Source organism: Heterodontus francisci, chromosome 6, assembly GCF_036365525.1.
Source record: "Heterodontus francisci isolate sHetFra1 chromosome 6, sHetFra1.hap1, whole genome shotgun sequence".
Lineage (NCBI taxonomy): Eukaryota > Metazoa > Chordata > Chondrichthyes > Heterodontiformes > Heterodontidae > Heterodontus > Heterodontus francisci.
Window position 1 is genome coordinate 61,453,449 of NC_090376.1, and position 20,549 is coordinate 61,473,997.

At 45.1% G+C, this 20,549-nt stretch overlaps 1 protein-coding gene across 7 annotated transcripts in view; it reads left to right on the plus strand.

Moving 5' to 3' along the window:
• Window positions 1-20,549, plus strand: part of upf3a (UPF3A regulator of nonsense mediated mRNA decay) — a 101,553-nt gene that overhangs the window by 13,382 nt on the left and 67,622 nt on the right. For all 7 annotated transcript variants that reach the window (XM_068033778.1, XM_068033775.1, XM_068033773.1 and 4 more), the window contains exon 2: window positions 15,161-15,267. In XM_068033778.1, coding sequence (XP_067889879.1) covers window positions 15,161-15,267 — 107 coding nt within the window. The remainder of the gene's footprint in view (window positions 1-15,160; window positions 15,268-20,549) is intronic.

Consider the following 20,549-nt stretch of genomic DNA (forward strand, 5'->3'; position numbering starts at 1 on the left):
GTCCTGCCATCCTTAATGTGTTTTAATTAACTACTTAATTATTTTGTTCAATTATTTACTTTATTTTCCCTTTTTTTATATATATTTTATTAAGCTTACCACTATTTCCTTTACTATTTTAAACGTTAGGATTAGGTGTTGCTATGGGTCTGGAGTCACATGTAGGTCAGACCGGGTAAGGATGGCAGGTTTCCTTCCCTAAAGAACATCAGTGAACCAGATGGATTTTTGCGACAATTGTTGATAGTTTCATGGCACCATTACTGAGACTAGCTTTCAATTCAAAATATTTGTATTCATTGATTGAGTTTAAATTCCACCAGCTGCCGTGGTGGGATTGGAACCAGTGTCTCCAGGGCATTAGCCTGGGCCTCCAGATTACCAGCCCAGAGACATTACCACTACACTACTACTATGCCACCGCCTCCCTTGGTGTGTATACCACTCCACCCCTCTCCGCTATGGAGGTTAGTCACAGGTTTTTCACTGATTCACTTTTTCATTAGCACACTGAACACTGTTACAAATTCTAATCTGGGCAATAAATGGAAATATAATTTTAATTTTGTTTTCTAAAATAATTATGGTTTAAACATTTTATTACAGTGAATACAATTTATTATGAATGTTTTGTAAAAGTGTAAATTGTAAAGATCTGCAGGAGATATTTGCAAAATCCTGTTCCTTTTATAGTTTTTTTCAATGTATGTATGTATATTTCAAGTTTTTTTAAATCATTCATTTTTAGGGGTTTGTTGCTTTCAATACAAGACTAATATCAGTAGGATTAGAATTAGAGTTGGAGTCTTTGTGCAAAAATGTTAAAATAAACATTGATTCTTGTTTGTAACCGTAATACTTAAAGCATTTAGAAATTTTTCATTTTACGTTTATCGGGCATAGATGTTTCTAAAGAAATAAGTAACTGACTAACAAGTAAAATACTTTGTTGAAGAAACATCCAATTATCTTTCGTGCAAAATAGTGTAGTTTCCATAATGCAAGAACAGATCTGCCGAAGTGCTGCCACTGAATGAGGTTAGTGAATTTGAGGTGTTTAAAATGCTACGAATTTGATGTGATAAATATGGAGAAATTATTTCCTCCGCTGGTGGAATGAAGAACAAGAAAACAAACTTAAAATTAGAGTTAGATCATTCAGAAGCAAAATCAGAAAGCACTTTTTTACACCAAGGGTAGTAGAACTCTGGGATTCTCTTTCCCCCAAAAGACTGTGGATGCTCGGACAGTCTGTGCTTTCAGGCTGAAATAGATGGATATTTGTTAGTTAAGGGCATCAAGGGATATGGAGAAAAGGCAGGATATTGAAGATGAGGTTCAGATCAGCCATGATTTAATTGAATGTCGCCACAAGCTTGAGGGGCTGAATGGCCTACTCCTGTTCTTGTGTTTCTAATTTACCACTTTTTTTTCTGGAATTGGTTCAAATTGATATGCAGAAAAATGTTTATTCATGATTTGGAGAATCTTAGCAGTGAATATGCATGAATGTTTGGATGAAAATGCTTTATCTATTGCAGAACTCTTCTGTCTAAATGGAATGTTCCAAATTAAAGATTTTGAACATTGTAAAACTGAGGCATTTAACTTTCTCCTCTTTCAGGAGATCACGTCTTTGGGTGGTGGGAAAAGTGTGTATATGTACACAATTGTTTGGGACAAACTGGATGTAACAGAGGGTCTTTCCTGTCCATCATTGTTTGTATGTTTGTGAATGCTGTTAAGCAAAGAGCATGGATCTCTGACAGAAGGAGCATTGAAGTGAGGCTTACCTTTTCCAAGCATTCCGTTTTTTCATGTAGCTTTGCAGTAATTCACCAAGCTAACATTTTCACAACCTTTTTGCGAATGTTTAGAATTGTGTTCAAGATTGCATTTTGTACTTCTGCCAATTCTATTTCTACTATTATGTGTCAACCCCTATATTTGGTTGCAAAATGTAAACACAATGGTATAGGACAATATGTATCTCACCTCATCTATCTACTTTGCGCTGTGCAGTCCCTGGCCTTAATGTTAATAACTTTAGATTTTAACTGCAGCTCTTATTTTCTCTCTGGCAATAGGTGCTGGCAACAGCATGGGTGTGCTGGCATTCTGGGACAGGGGATGAAGTGGGTTGGTTTAGGGTGGGGTCTGCACCTGCCGTCAGGATACTTTTTACCCTTGCTATTAACCTGTTTTTTTTTCTTCCAATAGACTCCCTGTTCTACTTTGCCATTTTTTCATGCTCCCGATTCTAATTAACTATACCTTATTTAGCTATTCTCACACACACACTGGGCTGAATTTTATCTGGGCTCCGCGGCGGCACCCTTCAAACTCGGTGGGGTGCCCGCATTTGCCGGCTGCCGCCGAGCCGCCATGATATTAATCGTGGGGGCTCACTTCCATTGAGGCTGTGCGCCACCCGCCCCAATATTACGTTGGGGTGGGGTAGGGGTCACGGGCGGATGGTGGTGTAATTGCCAGCTCCGTGTTATGCGCCGGCACAGCTGCACCGTCATGTGCTGGGGCCCTATTTAAAGGGTTGCCAGTACAGCAGCTGTGCCTGCATCAAAGAAGATTCCTGGACGCAGTGTGGCAAATTAAAGGGGTACAACATTTATGGAGAGACAGCAGTGTTACAGGGTGGCACCATGGTTCAGTGATGCCTCCCTGACTGCCCTCCTTCAGGCTATGCGCGCAAGGCAGGAGGTCCTCTTCCCCAGCGATGGCAGGAAGAGGTGGCTCAGGAGGTGAGCAGCTGTGGTGCTATTTGGCATGACTGGGTTCAGTGCCAAAAACGAATGAATGACCTGCTAAGAAGTGCGAGAGTAAGAAGCAATGTCTCAGGGCTCCTTTGAAACTGGGTGCATCACAGAGTGCATATGTGTGCCACTGCTTTGCTGAAGAATAGGAGTTGGGCAAAGAGGGAATAAGCACCATGAATGGTGCAATGTTTGGCACAACTTACCCTTGTCCGATGCTCAGGGAATGGCACCTAGGTAAGTGGCTCACTCAGAAGTGCACACCAAGAACCCCCCACCTTTGTGGCCAGCAATTGTCTTTTGACATGTGTCGGCCTGTTGACATGCCATTGTTAATATTTGCTCCCTTGCCCTTCAGGCAAAGACTGCCCACAATTCAAGGGAGTCCAACCGCACCAGAGGTGCTTAGACTGACGGATGCCGAGGAGGAGGCCCTGCAGCTGGCACCAAGGCAGCAGGCGTGCTCATTCGGGCAGATTGATATCGGGCTCCAGGGTGAGCAGATGTCTAATTGATATTTCAGATGGGCACAGTGTACTGTTGGTTCGGTAATGCAATGCTGCTGACATCGTAAAGTGTGTGACAGCAGAACCGACAATGTCCTTTTCCCATTTTGTCTTCCAGGTGAAAGAACAGGGTCAAACCCACCTGGGTATGTGCCATCCGCCACCTCGGAGGAAGAGCCAGACTCCGAGGAAGCACCGTCCCATGACACTAATACACCTTCCACCAGCGCAGTTACTGTCACTTCGATGGGTATCCGTCCAGCCTTAAAGTGTGGGTCACAATCTGGTGAGAGTACTGTACACAGGCCCAAGCAGCTGACTGAGGCTGAGACAGCCATGGCGCCTGACAGTCGGAGGCCCCATGCTGAGCCCCAGGCTACTGATGACCCTTTGCTCTCGACAGACCAGGGCAGGCCGGAGCTGTTGCAAAAGTTATGGAGCGGACGATTTTAAAAAAAAAAATTCATTCATGGGATGTGAGTGTCACTGGCCAGGCCAGTGTTTATTGCCCATCCCTAATTGCCCTTGAGAAGGTGGTGGTGGGCTGCCTTCTTGAACCGCTGCAGTCCATGTGGGGTAGGCACACCCACAGTGCTGTTAGGAAGGGAGTTCCAGGATTTGACCCAACGACAGTGAAGGAACAGCAATATAGTTCCAAGTCAGGATGATGTGTGACATGGAGGGGAACTTGCAGGGGATGGTGTTCCCGTGCATTTGCTGCCCTTGTCCTTCTAGGTGGTAGAGGTCGCGGGTTTGGAAGGTGCTGTCTAAGGAGCCTTGGTGCATTGCTGCAGTGCATCTTGTAGATGGTACACACTGCTGCCACTGTGCGTGGGTGGTGGAGGGAGTGAATGTTTGTAGATGGGGTGCCAATCAAGCGGGCTGCTTTGTCCTGGATGGTGTCGATGCACCCATCCAGGCAAGTGGAGAGTATTCCATCACACTCCTGACTTGTGCCTTGTCGATGGTGGACAGGCTTTGGGGAGTCAGGAGGTGAGTTACTCGCTGCAGGATTCCTAGCCCCTGACCTGCTCTTGTAGCCACGGTATTTATATGGCTATTTCAGTTCAGTTTCTGGTCAATGGTAGCCCCTAGGATGTTGATAGTGGGGGATTCAGCTTTGATAATGCCATTGAATGTCAAGGGGAGATGGTTAGATTCTCTCTTGTTGGAGATGGTCATTGCCTGGCACTTGTGTGGCGCGAATGTTACTTGCCACTTATCAGCCCAAGCCTGGATATTGTCCAGGTCTTGCTGCATTTCTACACGGACTGCTTCAGTATCTGAGGATTCACGAATGGTGCTGAACATTGTGCAATCATCAGCGAACATTCCCACTTCTGACCTTATGATTGAAGGAAGGTCATTGGTGAAGCAGCTGAAGATGGTTGGGCCTAGGACACTACCCTGAGGAACTCCTGCAGTGATGTCCTGGAGCTCAGATGATTGACCTCCAACAACAACAACCATCTTCCTTTGCGCTAGGTATGACTCCAGCCAGCAGAGGGTTTTCCCCCGATTCACATTCACCTTCGTTTTGCTAGGGCTCCTTGATGCCATACTCTGTCAAATGCTGCCTTGATGTCAAGGGCAGTCACTCTCACCTCACCTCTTGAGTTCAGCTCTTTTGTCCATGTTTGCATCAAGGCTGTAATGAAGTCAGGAGCTGAGTGGCCCTGGCAGAACCCAAACTGAGTGTCACTGAGCAGGTTATTGCTAAGTAAGTGTTGCTTGATGGCACTGTTGATGACACCTTCCATCACTTTACTGATGATTGAGAGTAGGCTGATGGGGCAGTAGTTGGCCAGGTTGGACTTGTCCTGCTTTTTGTGTACAGGATATAACTGGGCAATTTTCCACATTGCAGGGTAGATGCCAGTGTTGAAACTGTAGTGGAACAGCTTGACTAGGGGCGCGGCAAGTTCTGGAGCACAGGTCTTCAGTACTATTGCTGGAATATTGTCAGGGCCCATAGCCTTTGCAGTATCCAGTGCCTTCAGTCGTTTCTTGATATCACGTGGAGTGAATCGAATTGGCTGAAGTCTGGCATCTGTGATGCTGGCGACTTCAGGAGGCGGCCGAGATGGATCATCAACTCGGCACTTCTGGCTGAAGATTGTTGCAAATGCTTCAGCCTTATCTTTTGCACTGATGTGCTGGGCTCTCCCATCATTGAGGATGGGGATATTTGTGGAGCCACCTCCTCCAGTTAGTTGTTTAATTATCCGCCACCATTCACGGCTAGATGTGGCAGGACTGCAGAGCTTTGATTTGATCCGTTAGTTATGGGATCGCTTAGCTCTGTCTATCGCATGCTGCTTACGCAGTTTGGCACGCAGATAGTCCTGTGTTGTAGCTTCACCAGGTTGACATCTCATTTTGAGGTATGCCTGGTGCTGCTCCTGGCATGCCCTCCTGCACTCTTCATTGAACGAGGGTTGGTCTCCTGGCTTGATGGTAATGGTAGAGTGAGGGATATGCCGGGCCATGAGGTTACAGATTGTGGTTGAGTACAATTCTGCTGCAGCTGATGGCCCACAGCGCCTCATGGATGCCCAGTTTTGCATTGCTAGATCTGTTTGAAATCTATCCCATTTAGCACGGTGGTAGTGCCACACAACACGATGGAGGGTATCCTCAATGTGAAGGCGGGACTTCGTCTCCACAACGACTGTGCAGTGGTCACTCCTACCAATACTGTCATGGACAGATGCATCTGCGGCAGGCAGATTGGTGAGGACGAGGTCAAGTATGTTTTCCCCTCTTGTTGGTTCCCTCACCACCTGCCGCATACCCAGTCTAGCAGATGTGTCCTTTAAGACTCTGCCAGCTCGGTCAGTAGTGGTGCTACCGAGCCACTCTTGGTGATGGACATCGAAGTCCCCCACCCAGAGTACATTCTGCGCCCTCGCCGCCCTCAATGCTTCCTCCAAGTGCTGTTCAACATGGAGGACTACTGACTCATCAGCTGAGGGAGGGCGGTAGGTGGTAATCAGTAGGAAGTTACCTTGCCCATGTTTGATCTGATGCCATGAGACTTTATGGGGACCAGAGTCGATGTTGAGGACTCCCAGGGCAACACCCTCCCTACTGTATACCACTGTGCCGCCACCTCTGGTGGGTCTGTCCTGCCGGTGGGACAGGACATACCCGGGGATGGTGATGGCAGTGTCTGGGACATTGTCTGTCAGGTATGATTCCGTGAGTATGACTATGTCAGGCTGCTGGTTGACTAGTCTACGGAACAGCTCTCCCAACCTTGGCACAAGCCCCTAGATGTTAGTAAGGAGGACTTTGCAGGGTCGACAGGGCTCGGTTTGCCTTGTCGTTTCCGGTGCCTAAGGCGATGCCGGGTGGTCCATCCGGTTTCATTCCTTTTTATTGACTTCATAGCAGTTAGATACAACTGAGTGGCTTGCTAGGCCATTTCAGAGGGCATGTAAGAGTCAACCACGATAGGGGAGTCTATCCACTCCATGACTTCTGCAATGTCGCAGGCATGTGAGCACCTGACATCATCTATTGAGGCGGCAGCAGCCTCGTGGTGACCCAGAATCAAATGATGCACTCAGACCTGCTATCCCTCGCCACTACCGTCACATCTATTGAGCAGTGGCTAGGCGCGAGGGGGACCAGTGGCATGAAGAATGCCCCTGCTTATGGTCGCTCCCAGGAGGGCAGGGGGGTTCCAATAAGCTCTGAGATGGAGGAGGCGAGTCAGCGGAACATATCTGGGGTCCCCCCTCCAAGTGATACCAATCTGGATGCTGGCCCCCCTGCCCCTCTACCTGTGAGTGACACTGTAGCAGCTGCGACACCTGAGGAGGGTTCTGTGATGATGCAGGATCCTCCCAGCCAGCTGGGGCCCTCCAGGCCTCGTGTGCACATAGGACGACCACCAAAGTCATCCACAGCCAAATGGCAATCTGATCAGCAGCCTTCCTCTAGTCAGGCTGCCAGTGCAGAGGTTGCACCAAGAAGGGGCATCCGCAAGCATTTAAAGAAGATACACTGACACAAATGGGAATGCACGGGTGTCACAGCAATATAAATACATCTTTCACTAAATGTTCCTCATCAACATGTGTGTCGTTTTCTCCATGCGAATGATGTGTGCCAGCATGTAACGCCAATGTCACATGCCTTTGCACTGTTGGCCCTTCAGGGGAGCCAACGTATGCAACAACATTATTGCCATGCAATCATTACTCATGAGCGTCTCCATGGATGCAGTGATGTGGACATTAGAGGCAGCAGCTGGATGAGCAAATGGTTTACACAAGGATGCTGCAGATGTTGTCTGGTGTACAGCAGGTGAGTGAGGGTGATATGTGGCTTGCAGAGCTTATGTCGGTTCCTATGGAGCGGACAGTCTTTGTCTGATAAGCCACTGCTGTACATCCCTAGCTCACTGCTAGTGCTGCGTGCAGAGCCTGGGTGCCATCTGCCCTCCTATGTGTCTTTCATGTTGTAGGTCCTCCGTCTCCATAGTCCAAGGAGAAATCCTGTTGACGTCTCTCCTAATCAGGCCAGGCCTGGCCCCTATTGGGTGCGTAGTTATGCAGAGCAGTAAAGAAAGGAGCTGGCCTTATATGTCCTATACCTACAGCTATTGGAGGTGCTCTTTCAGCATGCCGATCTCCTGCTCAATGGTGACTCATGTAGCTCAGTGGCTGGCGTTGTATCTCTTCTGCAGCAGTGATGGGGTCTCTCGCTGGTGTCGGGAGCCATGTCTGCAAAAGATAGCCCTTGTCCCCAAGAAGCCACCCCTCCACCTGAGCCAGTTCAGTGAACAGCGGTGGCTGGCGCAAGACTCTGATGTCATGGCAGCTGCCTAAGAAGCGGTCACACATTTACAGGACGCATCTGCGGTGATCACATACCAGCTTCACCTAGATTGAGAGGGCTCCTTTAATGTTGACGTCTGCAGGTGGTAGCGTGGCAGGAGGCCTGATGGCCACATGAGTGCAGTCTATGAACATTGCAACCTATGGTTCTCCGGTAATGGTGCCAAAACCAATGGCCCTCTGGCCTGGTTGTGAGAGTCCATCCTGAAGCGGACATACTCACTGGCCCTCCATTCCAGGGCATTGGTGATGCCCCTAATGCAGCAGTGCACTGCTGACTGTGTGACCCCACAAAGGTCTCTTGGGCCCCTAAAAAGCTGCAGGGGCATCCAGCTTGAGAATTGCTGCCACTATGAGGAACAAAGGCATGGGATGTCGACCGGAGCCCATGGACTGAAGGTCATCTTTGACCAGGGCACAGAGACGTGTCACCACCCTCTTTATATGCGCAATTGCCTATGACACCTGTGCTCTGACATCCGATGGCATGTTATGTGGGGCCTGTAGATGCATGGCAGTTGTAATGGCGAGCTTCCCCTGGGGGCTGCTGCTCACGACCGGGGGCTTCTATGTGGATTGCACCTGCCTGTTGATTTTGCCTCTGATGCATACGGATCCTCACGAGCAGAGGATCTCACAATGTAGGATGAACCATACCTATTTCCATGTGATAAATAAAGTTGAACCCTTCATGTATTCCAAGGTTCCTAACAGGACAGGGATTGGTGTTGACAGGTACATCAGCTGCTTTCCTGGATCAACTATGTGGCATGCCATGGCATTGCTCATCTTGGCCAAAACTCAGTGGCACAGCTTGACCACATCAAGATCCTACCAGCTGAATCGATTGCCCCACCATCCATATAACCTTAATGCTCCTGCCCTTTCTGGCACCCTCTCCACACACAGGGTGCCTAGTGTGCCATTGCTCCTTCACGAACACAAACAAACCCAGAGCATACACTGTTAACGGAGGGATGGTACACAGTGCCTCCCTTCATGCCTGCAGAGCTTTCCCTCCAGTAATCCCAGACTTCCTCCCTTTAAGAATGCAGAGTGGGACCCCTGTGTATTTCACCTCCCCCCCACCCCCCCTTCTCCCTTCCAGTATGCAGAGTGGAACCTCTGTAATTCCCCCTCCCTCCTCCCTTCCAGTATGCAGAGCAAGACCCCTGTAATATCACCCCTCCCTCCTTCCTTCCGTAATGCAGAGTGCGACCTCTGGATAACAGAACTTGCCTTCGCTGGCGACAACTTCTGCCTCTGAGGACCCGCCGGCTTTTCCAATCGTGAATGGGACAGCACATGACGGCTGCCTGTTCAGCGAAAAATCCGGAGGTGTCCATGGAGAGGTGGAGAGCTGCATAATCTGCAGAGGTAAGTACCGTTTAACATACTCTAATTGGGGTGCCGCTGCTGTGCGGCGTCGGGGCTGCTCTGAGGTCCGCCTGCCGCCGGTAATTTGCGGCAGGCCCTTCTCGACGTCGCGGGTTGAGGCAGGCCTCTCCCCGCAGGATTTTACCAGCCCCCGTGCCGTGACCCGTGGCATTGAAGGGCCGGTAAAATTCAGCCCACTGTGTCTTGTGTATGAGTTTTATTTCTTTTGATTTTTCTAATTATTCCCCTTTTTGTCTCACCATTTAATTATCTATTCCCCACCTAAGCATGTTACAGGTCATGAAGTTTCTTTTCCTCTGTATGTGGTCATTGTATGCTCCCTTATTCCCCACATTTTGTTCTGTTCTGTTTCTTTTTAAATCCTGTTCATCTGTGACATCAGCCATTTCGGAGGAAGGTTCAATGCCCGAAATGCTGATTTGTGTTCTTTTAGTGGATGTTACCTGACCTACAAGCATTTCCAGTGTTTCCTGCGTTTGTTTCAAACTTTCAGCGCCTTCAACATTTTGCTTTTTGTTCAATATTTAACTTTACTGTTGCAGAAATCTTCACACCTTTTTACTAATTCCTTAATCTGTTTAAAACTTGAGCTGTGATCTCGCAACTAATACCCTTTTGGGTAATTGGTTTGATTGCAATGATTGCGCCATAGCTGGATCAAATTTGTGCATGATATTATCGATGACAAAAAGTCTTCCAACAGTAATGTTAACCCTAAGGTTTCTCTCTCCACAGCTGCTGCCTTACCTGCTGACTGTTTCCAGCATTTTATTAGAATCACAATGATACAGCACAGGAGGTCATTCAGCCCAATAGAGCTCTTCAATAGAGCTGTGCAATTTGTCCCACTCCCTTGCTTTTTCTCCATAGCCCAGTAAGCTTTTTCCCTTTTAAGTATTTATCCAATTACCTTTTGATAGTTACAATTGAATCTGTTTCCGTCACCGTTTCAGACAATGCATTCCAGATCACAAGAACTCGCTGCGTTAAAAAAAAAAACTTCCCCATGTTAACCTGATTCTTTTGCTAATCACCTCTGTGTTCTCTGGTTGCTAACCCTTCTGCCACTGGAAGCAGTTTCTCCTTATTTACTCTTGTTAAAACCGTTTATGATTTTAAACATCTCTATCAAATCTCTTCTCCAGTTTCTGCACATCATTGAAGTCTGTCATCCCCGGTATCATTCTGGTAAATCCCTTCTGCACCCTTTCTAAGACGCTGACATCCTTCTTAAAGTGTGGTTCCCAGAATTGAACACAATACTCCAGCTTGAGTTCTAACTAGTTTTATACAGGTTTAGCATAACTTTGTACTCTATGCCTCTTTTAATAAAGCCAAGGATCCCATGTGTCTTCTAACCAGCCTTCTTGGCCTGCCACCTTCAAAGATTTGTGCACATACACCCACAGGTGTCTCTGTTCCTACTCCCCTTGTAGAATTCTACCATTTCGTTTATATTGCCTCCTTCTTTCTACTAAAATGTGTCACTTCTGTGTTAAATTTCATTTGTCATGTGTCTATCCATTTCACCGTTCTATGTCCTCCTGAAGTCAGTTACTACTTTTGAGTTTTGACATATGCAATCTTTGAAATTATGCTCAGTATATCCAAGACCAGACCATAAATATATATCAAGAGGAACAGTGGTCCTAGGGACACCACTGAATGTTTCACTGCAGTCTGGAAAAACAACCACTGCCCTCTGCTTTCTGTCTCTTAAGTAATTTTGTATCCACAGTCCCACTGTTGCTTTAATCCATGGGCTTTAATTTTGTTAAGTCTATTATGTGGCAGTTTTCAGATGCCTTTTTGGAAGTCCACATACATAACCGCATTACCCTCAGCCCCACACTCTGTTACTTCATCAAAAAACTCATCAATTTAGTCAAACACAGATTTAACAAATCTGTGCTGGCTTTCATTTATTAATCCCTATGTTTCCAAGTGCCACTTAATTTTGTCCCACGTTAATGTGTCTCAAAGTTTTCCCACCACTGACTTTAGGCTGGCTGATGTGTAGTTGCCAGGCTTATCCCTCTTTTTTCTAAAAAAAAAAGGGCTATAACATTTGCAATCCTCTGGTGCCACCCCCATACCTAAGGAGAATTGGAAAATTGTGGTCAGAGCCTCCACAATTTCTACCCAAAGGTACATCCCACCTGGACTGTTGAGTTCTCTACTTTGAGTGCTGCCAACCTTTTAAGTACCTCTTTATCTTTTTCTATCCAATCTAATATCATTACTACCTCTCTTGCTGCTATATTTGGCATTTTATGTTTATATTTCAGATTTCCAGTATCTGCATTTTTTTCTTACGTTAGACATGTATATTGTGTATGCGCCTATTTATCTGTTTAAGAGGTGTTTGTAACTTGTCTGCAAAGTTAGCTCTAAGCAATTTCGTGGAAGCTGAATAGGTTGTTTTTATGCTGCTGTCCGAGAGATACTACAAGTGCAGAATCCTGAAGTATGCATGCATCACAGCTAGTAGCAACCCTAACACTTGCCCAGTTTGCTAAGTCAGCACTAGGTGGACCCAGTTTAAAAACAAAATTGTCATTGAAGTAACCAAACTTATTAAATCCAAGTTTACATTGGGGTTACTACCTGCTTCTTACTGAAGATATCACCAAGCAAATGAGAAAAAGTTGTTGGAGAAAATTGAACTGGAGCATTGGCTTCTGAAAGGGGAAGCTTAATGTATGTGAGAAACAAGGAATGGTGGACGCTTACTCCTATATCAGCTTTGTTATTTTTATTTCAATAGTACTGAGAACAGTGGGGTTATTTTGTGTGTAGTCTTGTTAAAACCTGTTCTTGGGCTTTTGTTCCTCTTTCCCTACCCCAGTTTAGACAAAGGGTAGGAAAATAATGAAATGGCATAGAATGGTCGGTAAAGACCCTATACAAAATAAACTCTTCAGTTCTCAATGTTGGAGCACTGCATGGCAGTAAATGGGTGTTCAGGATTCAGTGCTAGACCTAGTGAATAACTTATTTTAATTTAAAAAAGAAACTAGAAAGGACTTTAGAAGTTTGTATTCTTTTTACTCACCCCAACATTTAAATTCCCTTTTAGCAGGAAAGTACTGTAAATCTAAATAAAGTATTTGCTTTGTTCTCTTTTCTCTCGATTTAATAATATGCTTCTGGTGGGTCATTCTATGTCCTAATAATCCTCTGTGCAAAAAAATCTACTAACGTCCTTCATTGGTTTGATGATTTTGAAATATATATCCTCTTGTTCCCAGCTCACTGACAAATGGAAATTATTTTTTATTTATTTTTACTTGTCAAAATCTTAATTTTAAAACCCTATATCTGTTCACGGCTTAACCTTTTATTGTACTGAAAAGAACCACATTTTCTCTTCGTGGGGGCGGTAGATTCATTCCGAAATTCTCATCAAACTTGAATAGGCAGTCACACCTGTCGGCCCAGTATAGTGAGTAAGATCGGTCAGAGAAATGCTATCCTAACTGTGCTTTGTATAGGCTTAGCATACCTTTTTGCTTTTGTACTTTAATTCCCTATTTATAAAACCTAGGAATTCATATATGCCTTTATTTTTACAGCTTTATGTATCTGACTTGCCATTTTTAAGGATTGAGGTAGCTGGACTCCTGAGTCACTGCTCTGTTCCTCTTATTTTGCCACATGGTGCATATTTGTTCTAATTTTTGACTGAAAATCTATCACCTCACCTTTTTCCATATTAAATTTCACATGACTTGTATCTACCCAATCAGGTAACATGTCCATCTGAAGTCACTAAGTCTTCATGAACTTTGATATTGTGGCCCCTGTATGCAAGTTCAAATCTTTTATTGAGAACATCAACGGTCCTAACACTGATCCATAATGGGAACCACAGTTTACATTTCCAGTCTGAAAAACACCTAGGGCTGAATTTTACCGGCCCCTCGACACCATGGGTCGTGCCATGAGGGCCGGTAAAATTCTGTGGGGAGAGGCCTGCCTCAACCCACAACGTCGAGAAGGGCCTGCCGCATATTACCAGTGGTCGGGGGACCTCGGTCCGGCCACCCCCCCCCCCCCCCCCCACCTCCGTCTGGCAGCTGGCCCTTCATCTGCATTTGCAAATTGACAGTAATCATATGTAAACAAACTTACCTGTAGGTGGCGGCCGTCCCACGCCGATATTACAGCTGCCGTTCGTGCTTCGCCTGCCTTTGGAACTCCGCATGGAGTTCTGAGGCGAGAACCTGGTGGACAGGGTTTAGGAATAAAATTTTCAGGGCTGGAGGAGCAGGGAAATCAATTTTTATTGAATGGGGGGATGGTGGGAAGGGGTTAGAGGCCAAATGTTCGAAGTTTGAGGGGGGAAAGTTCGGAAGGGAATAAAGTGTTTTTTGACAATAAGTGCCACTTAAATGACCATTGTGGGGGGGTTGGGAAAGGGTCTCAGCATCTTTATTAAATGTTAATAAAACATCTCGTTTACTGTACCTGTAAAACTTAATATTAATTCTAAGGGCTTAAAGCCCTTTAAAAATGGCACCTGTATGGTGACGCCATTGCTGGGGACATGGCAGCTGCCCCCTACATGTCATCAGGGGCAGCTGCTCCGCCCCTTCTATTTAAATGAGCCCCCAGACGTAATATCGTGAATGCAGGCACGCTGCCGAGTTCAAAGGGCGCTGCCACAGAGCACGGCACCCAAATAAAATTCTGGCCCTATTTTCTATCCTTTAAACAACTTCCTACCTATGCTGCCCCATTCCCTTAGATGTGTTTCTATTTTGTCACAGAAGTCTGTTACCATATGTAGGCCCAATTGAGTTGTCAAGGTGTGGCCTATTCATTATTTTCTATTAATACTGCTGAACAGCAGAAAACCTTTTGCAAATTGCATTTTATGCAACTTTCATGGTTTAGTATCACCAAATCTGCCGTTTAAATTTTATTTCTAAAGAAGAAGACACATAGAGCTGTCCAAGTAACTTGGTGTGTTTTTAAATAGGTATATGTAGCAATGTTTTACTGAATTTAAGTCCTTTTGAGAATAGAAGATTTAGTACCCTTTTTTCAAATTTTCTTTAAAATTTTGACTGTCTTTTGCCTGCGCCATTCATATAACCTGGTATCAAGTCTGGAGCATAATCCCTTGTGTCGAGAGGTGAAATTGGGATGCAGTTGATCTGTTCTAGAACTCCCCTTCATAGCTCCTTAAGTGCATTGCAGAATTTGCTTTACCAATGGGAAAACAAGTCCAAATCTTAATTTTTCTTGACACAATAACAGGCGCAGAAAGTGTATGTTGCATGGTGTGTAGCCTTGAAGATTTTTTTTTTGTTCCATGTTTTCTCATAATCTTAAAACATGACAAAGCACCTCTAAAAGCCAGATAAAAATCAGGTAACAGGTCCATAACTCACATTCTTAACAATCTGATGATATCATTGGGATGTTTTACCCTTATACCTATGAAATGTGTGGAGCAGGTATTCAGATAGAGTTAGTGGAGACAAAAACACTAGAGTCAGGGGAACCATTTGGATCTCTTTGGATAGATGAACTAAGATGGGAGGAATGGTTTTCCTCATCCGTTATTATCTTTTGTGAATATTGTACTTCCTGGAAAATTGCCCTCATCTCTTCCTTCATATGTTTGCAGGTCGTGATTCGGCGTTTACCCCCTAACCTAACCAAAGCGCAGCTAGAGGAGCAACTGCATCCACTACCTACGCATGATTATTTTGAATTTTGTGCTCCAGATATAAGGTATGAATAAGAATTAGATCCCCTTATAAATGTGTAGTATTGTTTTAAAAGGAAAAAAATACAACAACTTGCATTTATAAGGGGATCCAATAATACACTTATTAAGTAGTAATGAAATGTAATTTGTGAGTAAGAATGATTAAGTAATTCGAAATCGTGATTGTCATTCTTGATGCGGCGGTGCACTGCTGACTGTGTGACCCCACAAAGGTCTCTGGTGGGCCCCTGAAAAGCTGCTGTGGCGTCAGGTCTGAGAACCATTGCCACTATGAGGAACAAAGGCATGGGATGTCGACTGAAGCCCATGGGCTGCAGGTCATCCTTGAGCAGGGCACAGAGACGTGTCACCACCCTCTCTACACGCGCAATCGCCTATGACACTGGTGCTCTGACATCCGATGGCATGTCATATGGGACCTGTTGATGCACGGCAAACATAATGGCAAGCTCCCCTTGGGGCTGCTGCTCACGACCGGGGGCCGCCACGTGGATCGCACCTGCCTGTTGATTTTGCCTCTGATGCATACGGATCCTCACGAGCAGAGGATCTCACAATGTAGGATGAACCATACCTATTTCCATGTGATAAATAAAGTTGAACCCTTCATGTATTCCAAGGTTCCTAACAGGACAGGGATTGGTGTTGACAGGTACATCAGCTGCTTTCCTGGATCAACTATGTGGCATGCCATGGCATTGCCCATCTTGGCCAACACTCAGTGGCAGAGCATGACCACATCAAGATCCTGCCAGCTGAATCGATTGCCCCACCATCCATATAACCTTAATGCTCCTGCCCTTTCTGGCACCCTCCCCACACACAAGATGCCTAGTGTGCCATTGCTCCCTCACCAACACGAACAAACTCAGAGCGTACACTGTTAACGGAGGGATGGTACACAGTGCCTCCCTTCATGCCAGCAGAGCTTTCCCTCCAGTAACCCCAGACCCCCTCCCTTTAAAAATGCAGAGTGAGACCCCTGTAATGTCCCCTTCTTCCTCCCTTTAAGAATGCAGAGTGAAACCCCTGTGTATCCCCCGCCCCTCCTTCCAGTATGCAGAGTGAGACCCCTGTAATCCCCCCCTCCCTCCTCCCTTTAAGAATGCAGAGTGAGACATCTGAAAAGAAACTTGCTTTCTGCCGCGAAACCTTCTACCTCTGTGGACCCGCCGGCTTTTACATTGTGAATGAGACGGCGCGTGACGGCTGCCCGTTCGTCACAAAATCAGGAAGTGTCCATGGAGAGGCGGCGGGCTGCATAATCAGCAAAAATAAGTACCGTTTACCATATGCTAATTGTGGTGACGTCGCTGTGCAGCGGTGGGGTGGCATCGAAATCCCCCTGCTGCCGGTGATTTGCGGCGGGCCGTTCTTGAGGTCGTGGGTCGATGCGGGCCTGTCTCTGCAGAATTTTACTGGCCCCCGCGCCACGACCCACGCCATCGAGGGGCCCGTAAAATTCAGCCCATTGTTTTCCACGTTCCCTACATTACAACAGTGACTACACTTTAAAAATACTTCATTGGCTGTAAAGTGCTTTGGGACATCCTGAGATCCTGAAAGGCACTGTGCAAATGCAAGCTCTTTATTTTACATTGTACAGTCTCTGTGACTTTAGTGTCCTTTCTAGAACTGGTTGTCCAGAAGAGCACATAGGACTGTAATTGTGACCTAACTATTGCTTTGTACAAATCTTTTTTTTACTTGTTCTGAACAAATTGTTTTAAAAGATTAAGTACCTATTACAGTGGATGATTTGATCCTCACTGAACAATTTAGATTGCAATATTAGATTAATATCATAAAGCTTTTGAACAGTTTTCTTTGTGGATCAGGGAGAAAACTGAGAATTTACTTGGAAATGTTACCTGTTTTCATTAATCTTCCTCAATAGATTTAATAAGTTGGGTAAACTCCATGATGGTGTAGATCAGTTAGAAGCAGATGAATGGATTTTTTTTAGTTTATTATTAACAATAACATATGCCAGTGCCCCACGCTAGCGAGAGTAGAAATAGGAAGGTGGGGAGGATCAATGCGTGGCTTGAGGCTTGGTGCAGGAGGGAAGGCTTCAAATTCTCAGGTCATTGTTGCCAGTTCTGGGGCAGGAGGCACCTATTCAAATGAGACAGGTTGCACCTCATCAGGACATGGACCAATGTGCTCACTAGTGTGGTTGGGAGGGCTTAAACTAAATTGGTAGGGGAGCTGGGCACCAGCATATACAAGTAGAAAAGAGGAATAAGGAGTATAAAGGAGTGAGTCTGTTGGATAGTACTAGAGAAGGAAGTAGTACCGTATTAGATAGAAGCAAACTAAGGAGGAATACAAAGTCAGGTTTACAATGCATGCATGTAAACCCACAGTGTGGCGAATAAAATTGGTGAGCTGCAAGCACAAATAGTCATGTGGGAATATGATGTAGTGGCAGTGATGGAAGTGTGGCATAAAAATGGTGAGGGCTGGGTGTGTAATAAGATAGGGTAGGAAAAAAGGGAGGTGGGATGATGGTACTGATTAGGGAAGACATTGTAGTGTCAGAAAGAGATGATCTTGAGGGGACAAGGATAGAATCTATTTGGTTAGAGATGAGCAGCAAAAAGAGGATGATCACGCTATTGGGGTATTCTATAGACCTCCAAATTGTGAGAGAGGGATAGACGAGCAAATCTGCAGGGAAATGACAGAGATGTGCAAGAACTATAGAGTGGCGATATTGGGGGACTTTAATTACCCAACTATCGATTGGGATAATGGTAGAGTAAAGGCAAAGGAGGGGTGAAATTTTTGAAATGTGTTCAGGAGAACTTCCTTGACCAGTATATTCTCGGTCCAACTAGGAAGGAGGCATTGCTAGATCTGGTGCTAGAGAATGAGGCGAGCCAAGTGGACCCTGGGGGAACACTTGGGTAAGAGTAATCCTTGTATCATAAGGTTTAGATTACCAATGGAGAGAAAGGAACAATCTAAAGAACTTCTACATTGGAAGATGGCTAACTTCAATGGGATGAGGGGGGATCTAGCCAGGAGAAAATGGAACCAAAGATTGACAGGAAAAACTGTAATGGAGCAATGGGTGATCTTTAGGGCAGAGATGTTTCAGGTACACACTAGTGTTATGATCGCAGCGTGAGGAGTGCACTGTTTATTCAAGTCCCACTTCTCCACAGCCCACAACATATATTTAAGTTTTCCCACTTACCGAAACAGTCAATCATATACTCTATTTCACCCCAGAATAAAGCACACCAACCAGGTTTCTTTAATAAACAACAAAATTATCAGTTTATTATAAACCAAGTTTTAACCAATAATGAAGTAAGACACACACAAATTGAAATATTAAAGCCCCTTATTTATCCTAGCCCTCTCTCGCTCTCTTGCGCTCACACAAACACATGGGTTAACTGAGAAAAATAAAAGGGATTTTTGTTTACAGCTGTTACAAGAAAATAGAAGGAATTAAAAAAAACAACTTCGACTGAAAAGAAGGTATGGAAAGATGTCCTTTGTTGTGGTTAGGTGTCCCAAAGGCATGTCAATGGCTTTCACTGGGATCTTCCTAGAACAGTGCTTTCAGGTGATGTTGAAGATCAGTTTGGGTAGGCTTTCCAAGAGATGCAGCTACAGAGGCTCCAAATAGGTCTTACAGCAGGAATGCAGCAACATTCTCACACATTCGACTTGCAAGGTTCCTTCAAAAATGCAGGGTTTCTTCAAATACAGGAGGAAATAGGAATCTGAAACTGGATGCAAGATTGGTTTTTGAGAGAGAGAGTTGAGCTGTTTTTCTTCTGTTGCAGGCAGAAACACCAACTGTCCTTTTAACAGTTCAAATTGAAACTAAAGCTTTCCAGAAAGCAAGCCTCCTGACAACCATAAATCTTGGCTTGTTATTTCTTCGTAAACATCTCCCCAAGTCAAAAACAACCCTTGCTGGGTTATTTGAAAACTGGTGCCTTCCAGTAACTCTTTACAGTTCAAACTCAGTCCAAAACTTCTGGTCACCTCCCTTTTTAAAAAAAAAACACCCAAAGTTCCAGCTTCTATGGAATCCCTCTCAGTTTCAAAACACAAATTCTTAAATTTAACAAAAAAAAGGAAACACTCGTAACACTAGGTACATTCCAACAAGGGTGAAAGGTAAGGGAACCAAAGTCAGGGCTCCTTGGATGACAGGGACGATGGAGAATATGATTCAACAAAAAAAGATGGTGTATGATGCATGTCAGGTGAATTCTTCAAGCGAGAACCAGGCCAAATACAATAAGTTGGGAGGAGAGGTGAAGAGGAAAATATGACTGGCAAAGAGAGAACATGAGAATAGAATGACAGTTAACATAAAAAGGGAACCCAAAAATCTTCTCCGGGCATGTAAATAATCGGGTAGTAAGAGGTGGGGTGGGGCTTATTGGGGACAAGAGGGTAATTTATGTTTAGAGGCACAGGGCAGGGCTAGAAGACTTTGAAGAGTACTTTGGTGTTTACTAAGGACGAGGATGCTGACAAAATATCGGTCGAAGCGGAGATGGTGGAGGTAATGGATGAGGTGAAAATTGTTAGGCAGAATGTAATGGAAAGGCTGGTTATGCTTAGAGTGGATAAGTTGCCTGGTCTGGATGGCTTGCATCCCAGGTTGCTAAAGGAAGTGGGAGTGGAGGCAGCAGAAGGGCTTGCCATAATCTTCCAATCTTCCCTAGATACAGAGGAGATGCCAGAGGATTGGAGTGGCAAATGTGACACATTTATTCAAGAAAGGATGTAGGGACAATCCTTGTAACTACAGGCTGGTCAGTTTAACATCTATGGTGGGTAAGGTTTTAGAAACCATAACCAGGGAAAATATCAACAGGCACTTGGAGAGGATTGAGTTAATTAGGGAGAGCCAGCACGGAATTTTAAAAGGCTGATCATGCTTGCCTGATACAGTGGTGCAGTGGTTCACAGCTCTAGTGACCTGGGTTCAGTTCTGGGTACTGCCTGTGTGGAGTTTGCAAGTTCTCCCTGTGACAAGCGTGGGTTTCCGTCGGGTGCTCCGATTTCCTCCCACAGCCAAAGACTTGCAGGTTGATAGGTAAATTGGCCATTGTAAATTGCCCCTAGTGTAGGCAGGTGGTAGGAGAATTGAGGGAAGGTGGGGATGTGAGAGGGAAAAATGGGATTAATATAGGATTAATATAAATGGGTGGTTGTTGGTCGGCACAGACTCGGTGGGCTGAAGGGCCTGTTTCAGTGCTGTATCTATAAATAAATAAAATAAAAAATAAATTGATTTTTTTTT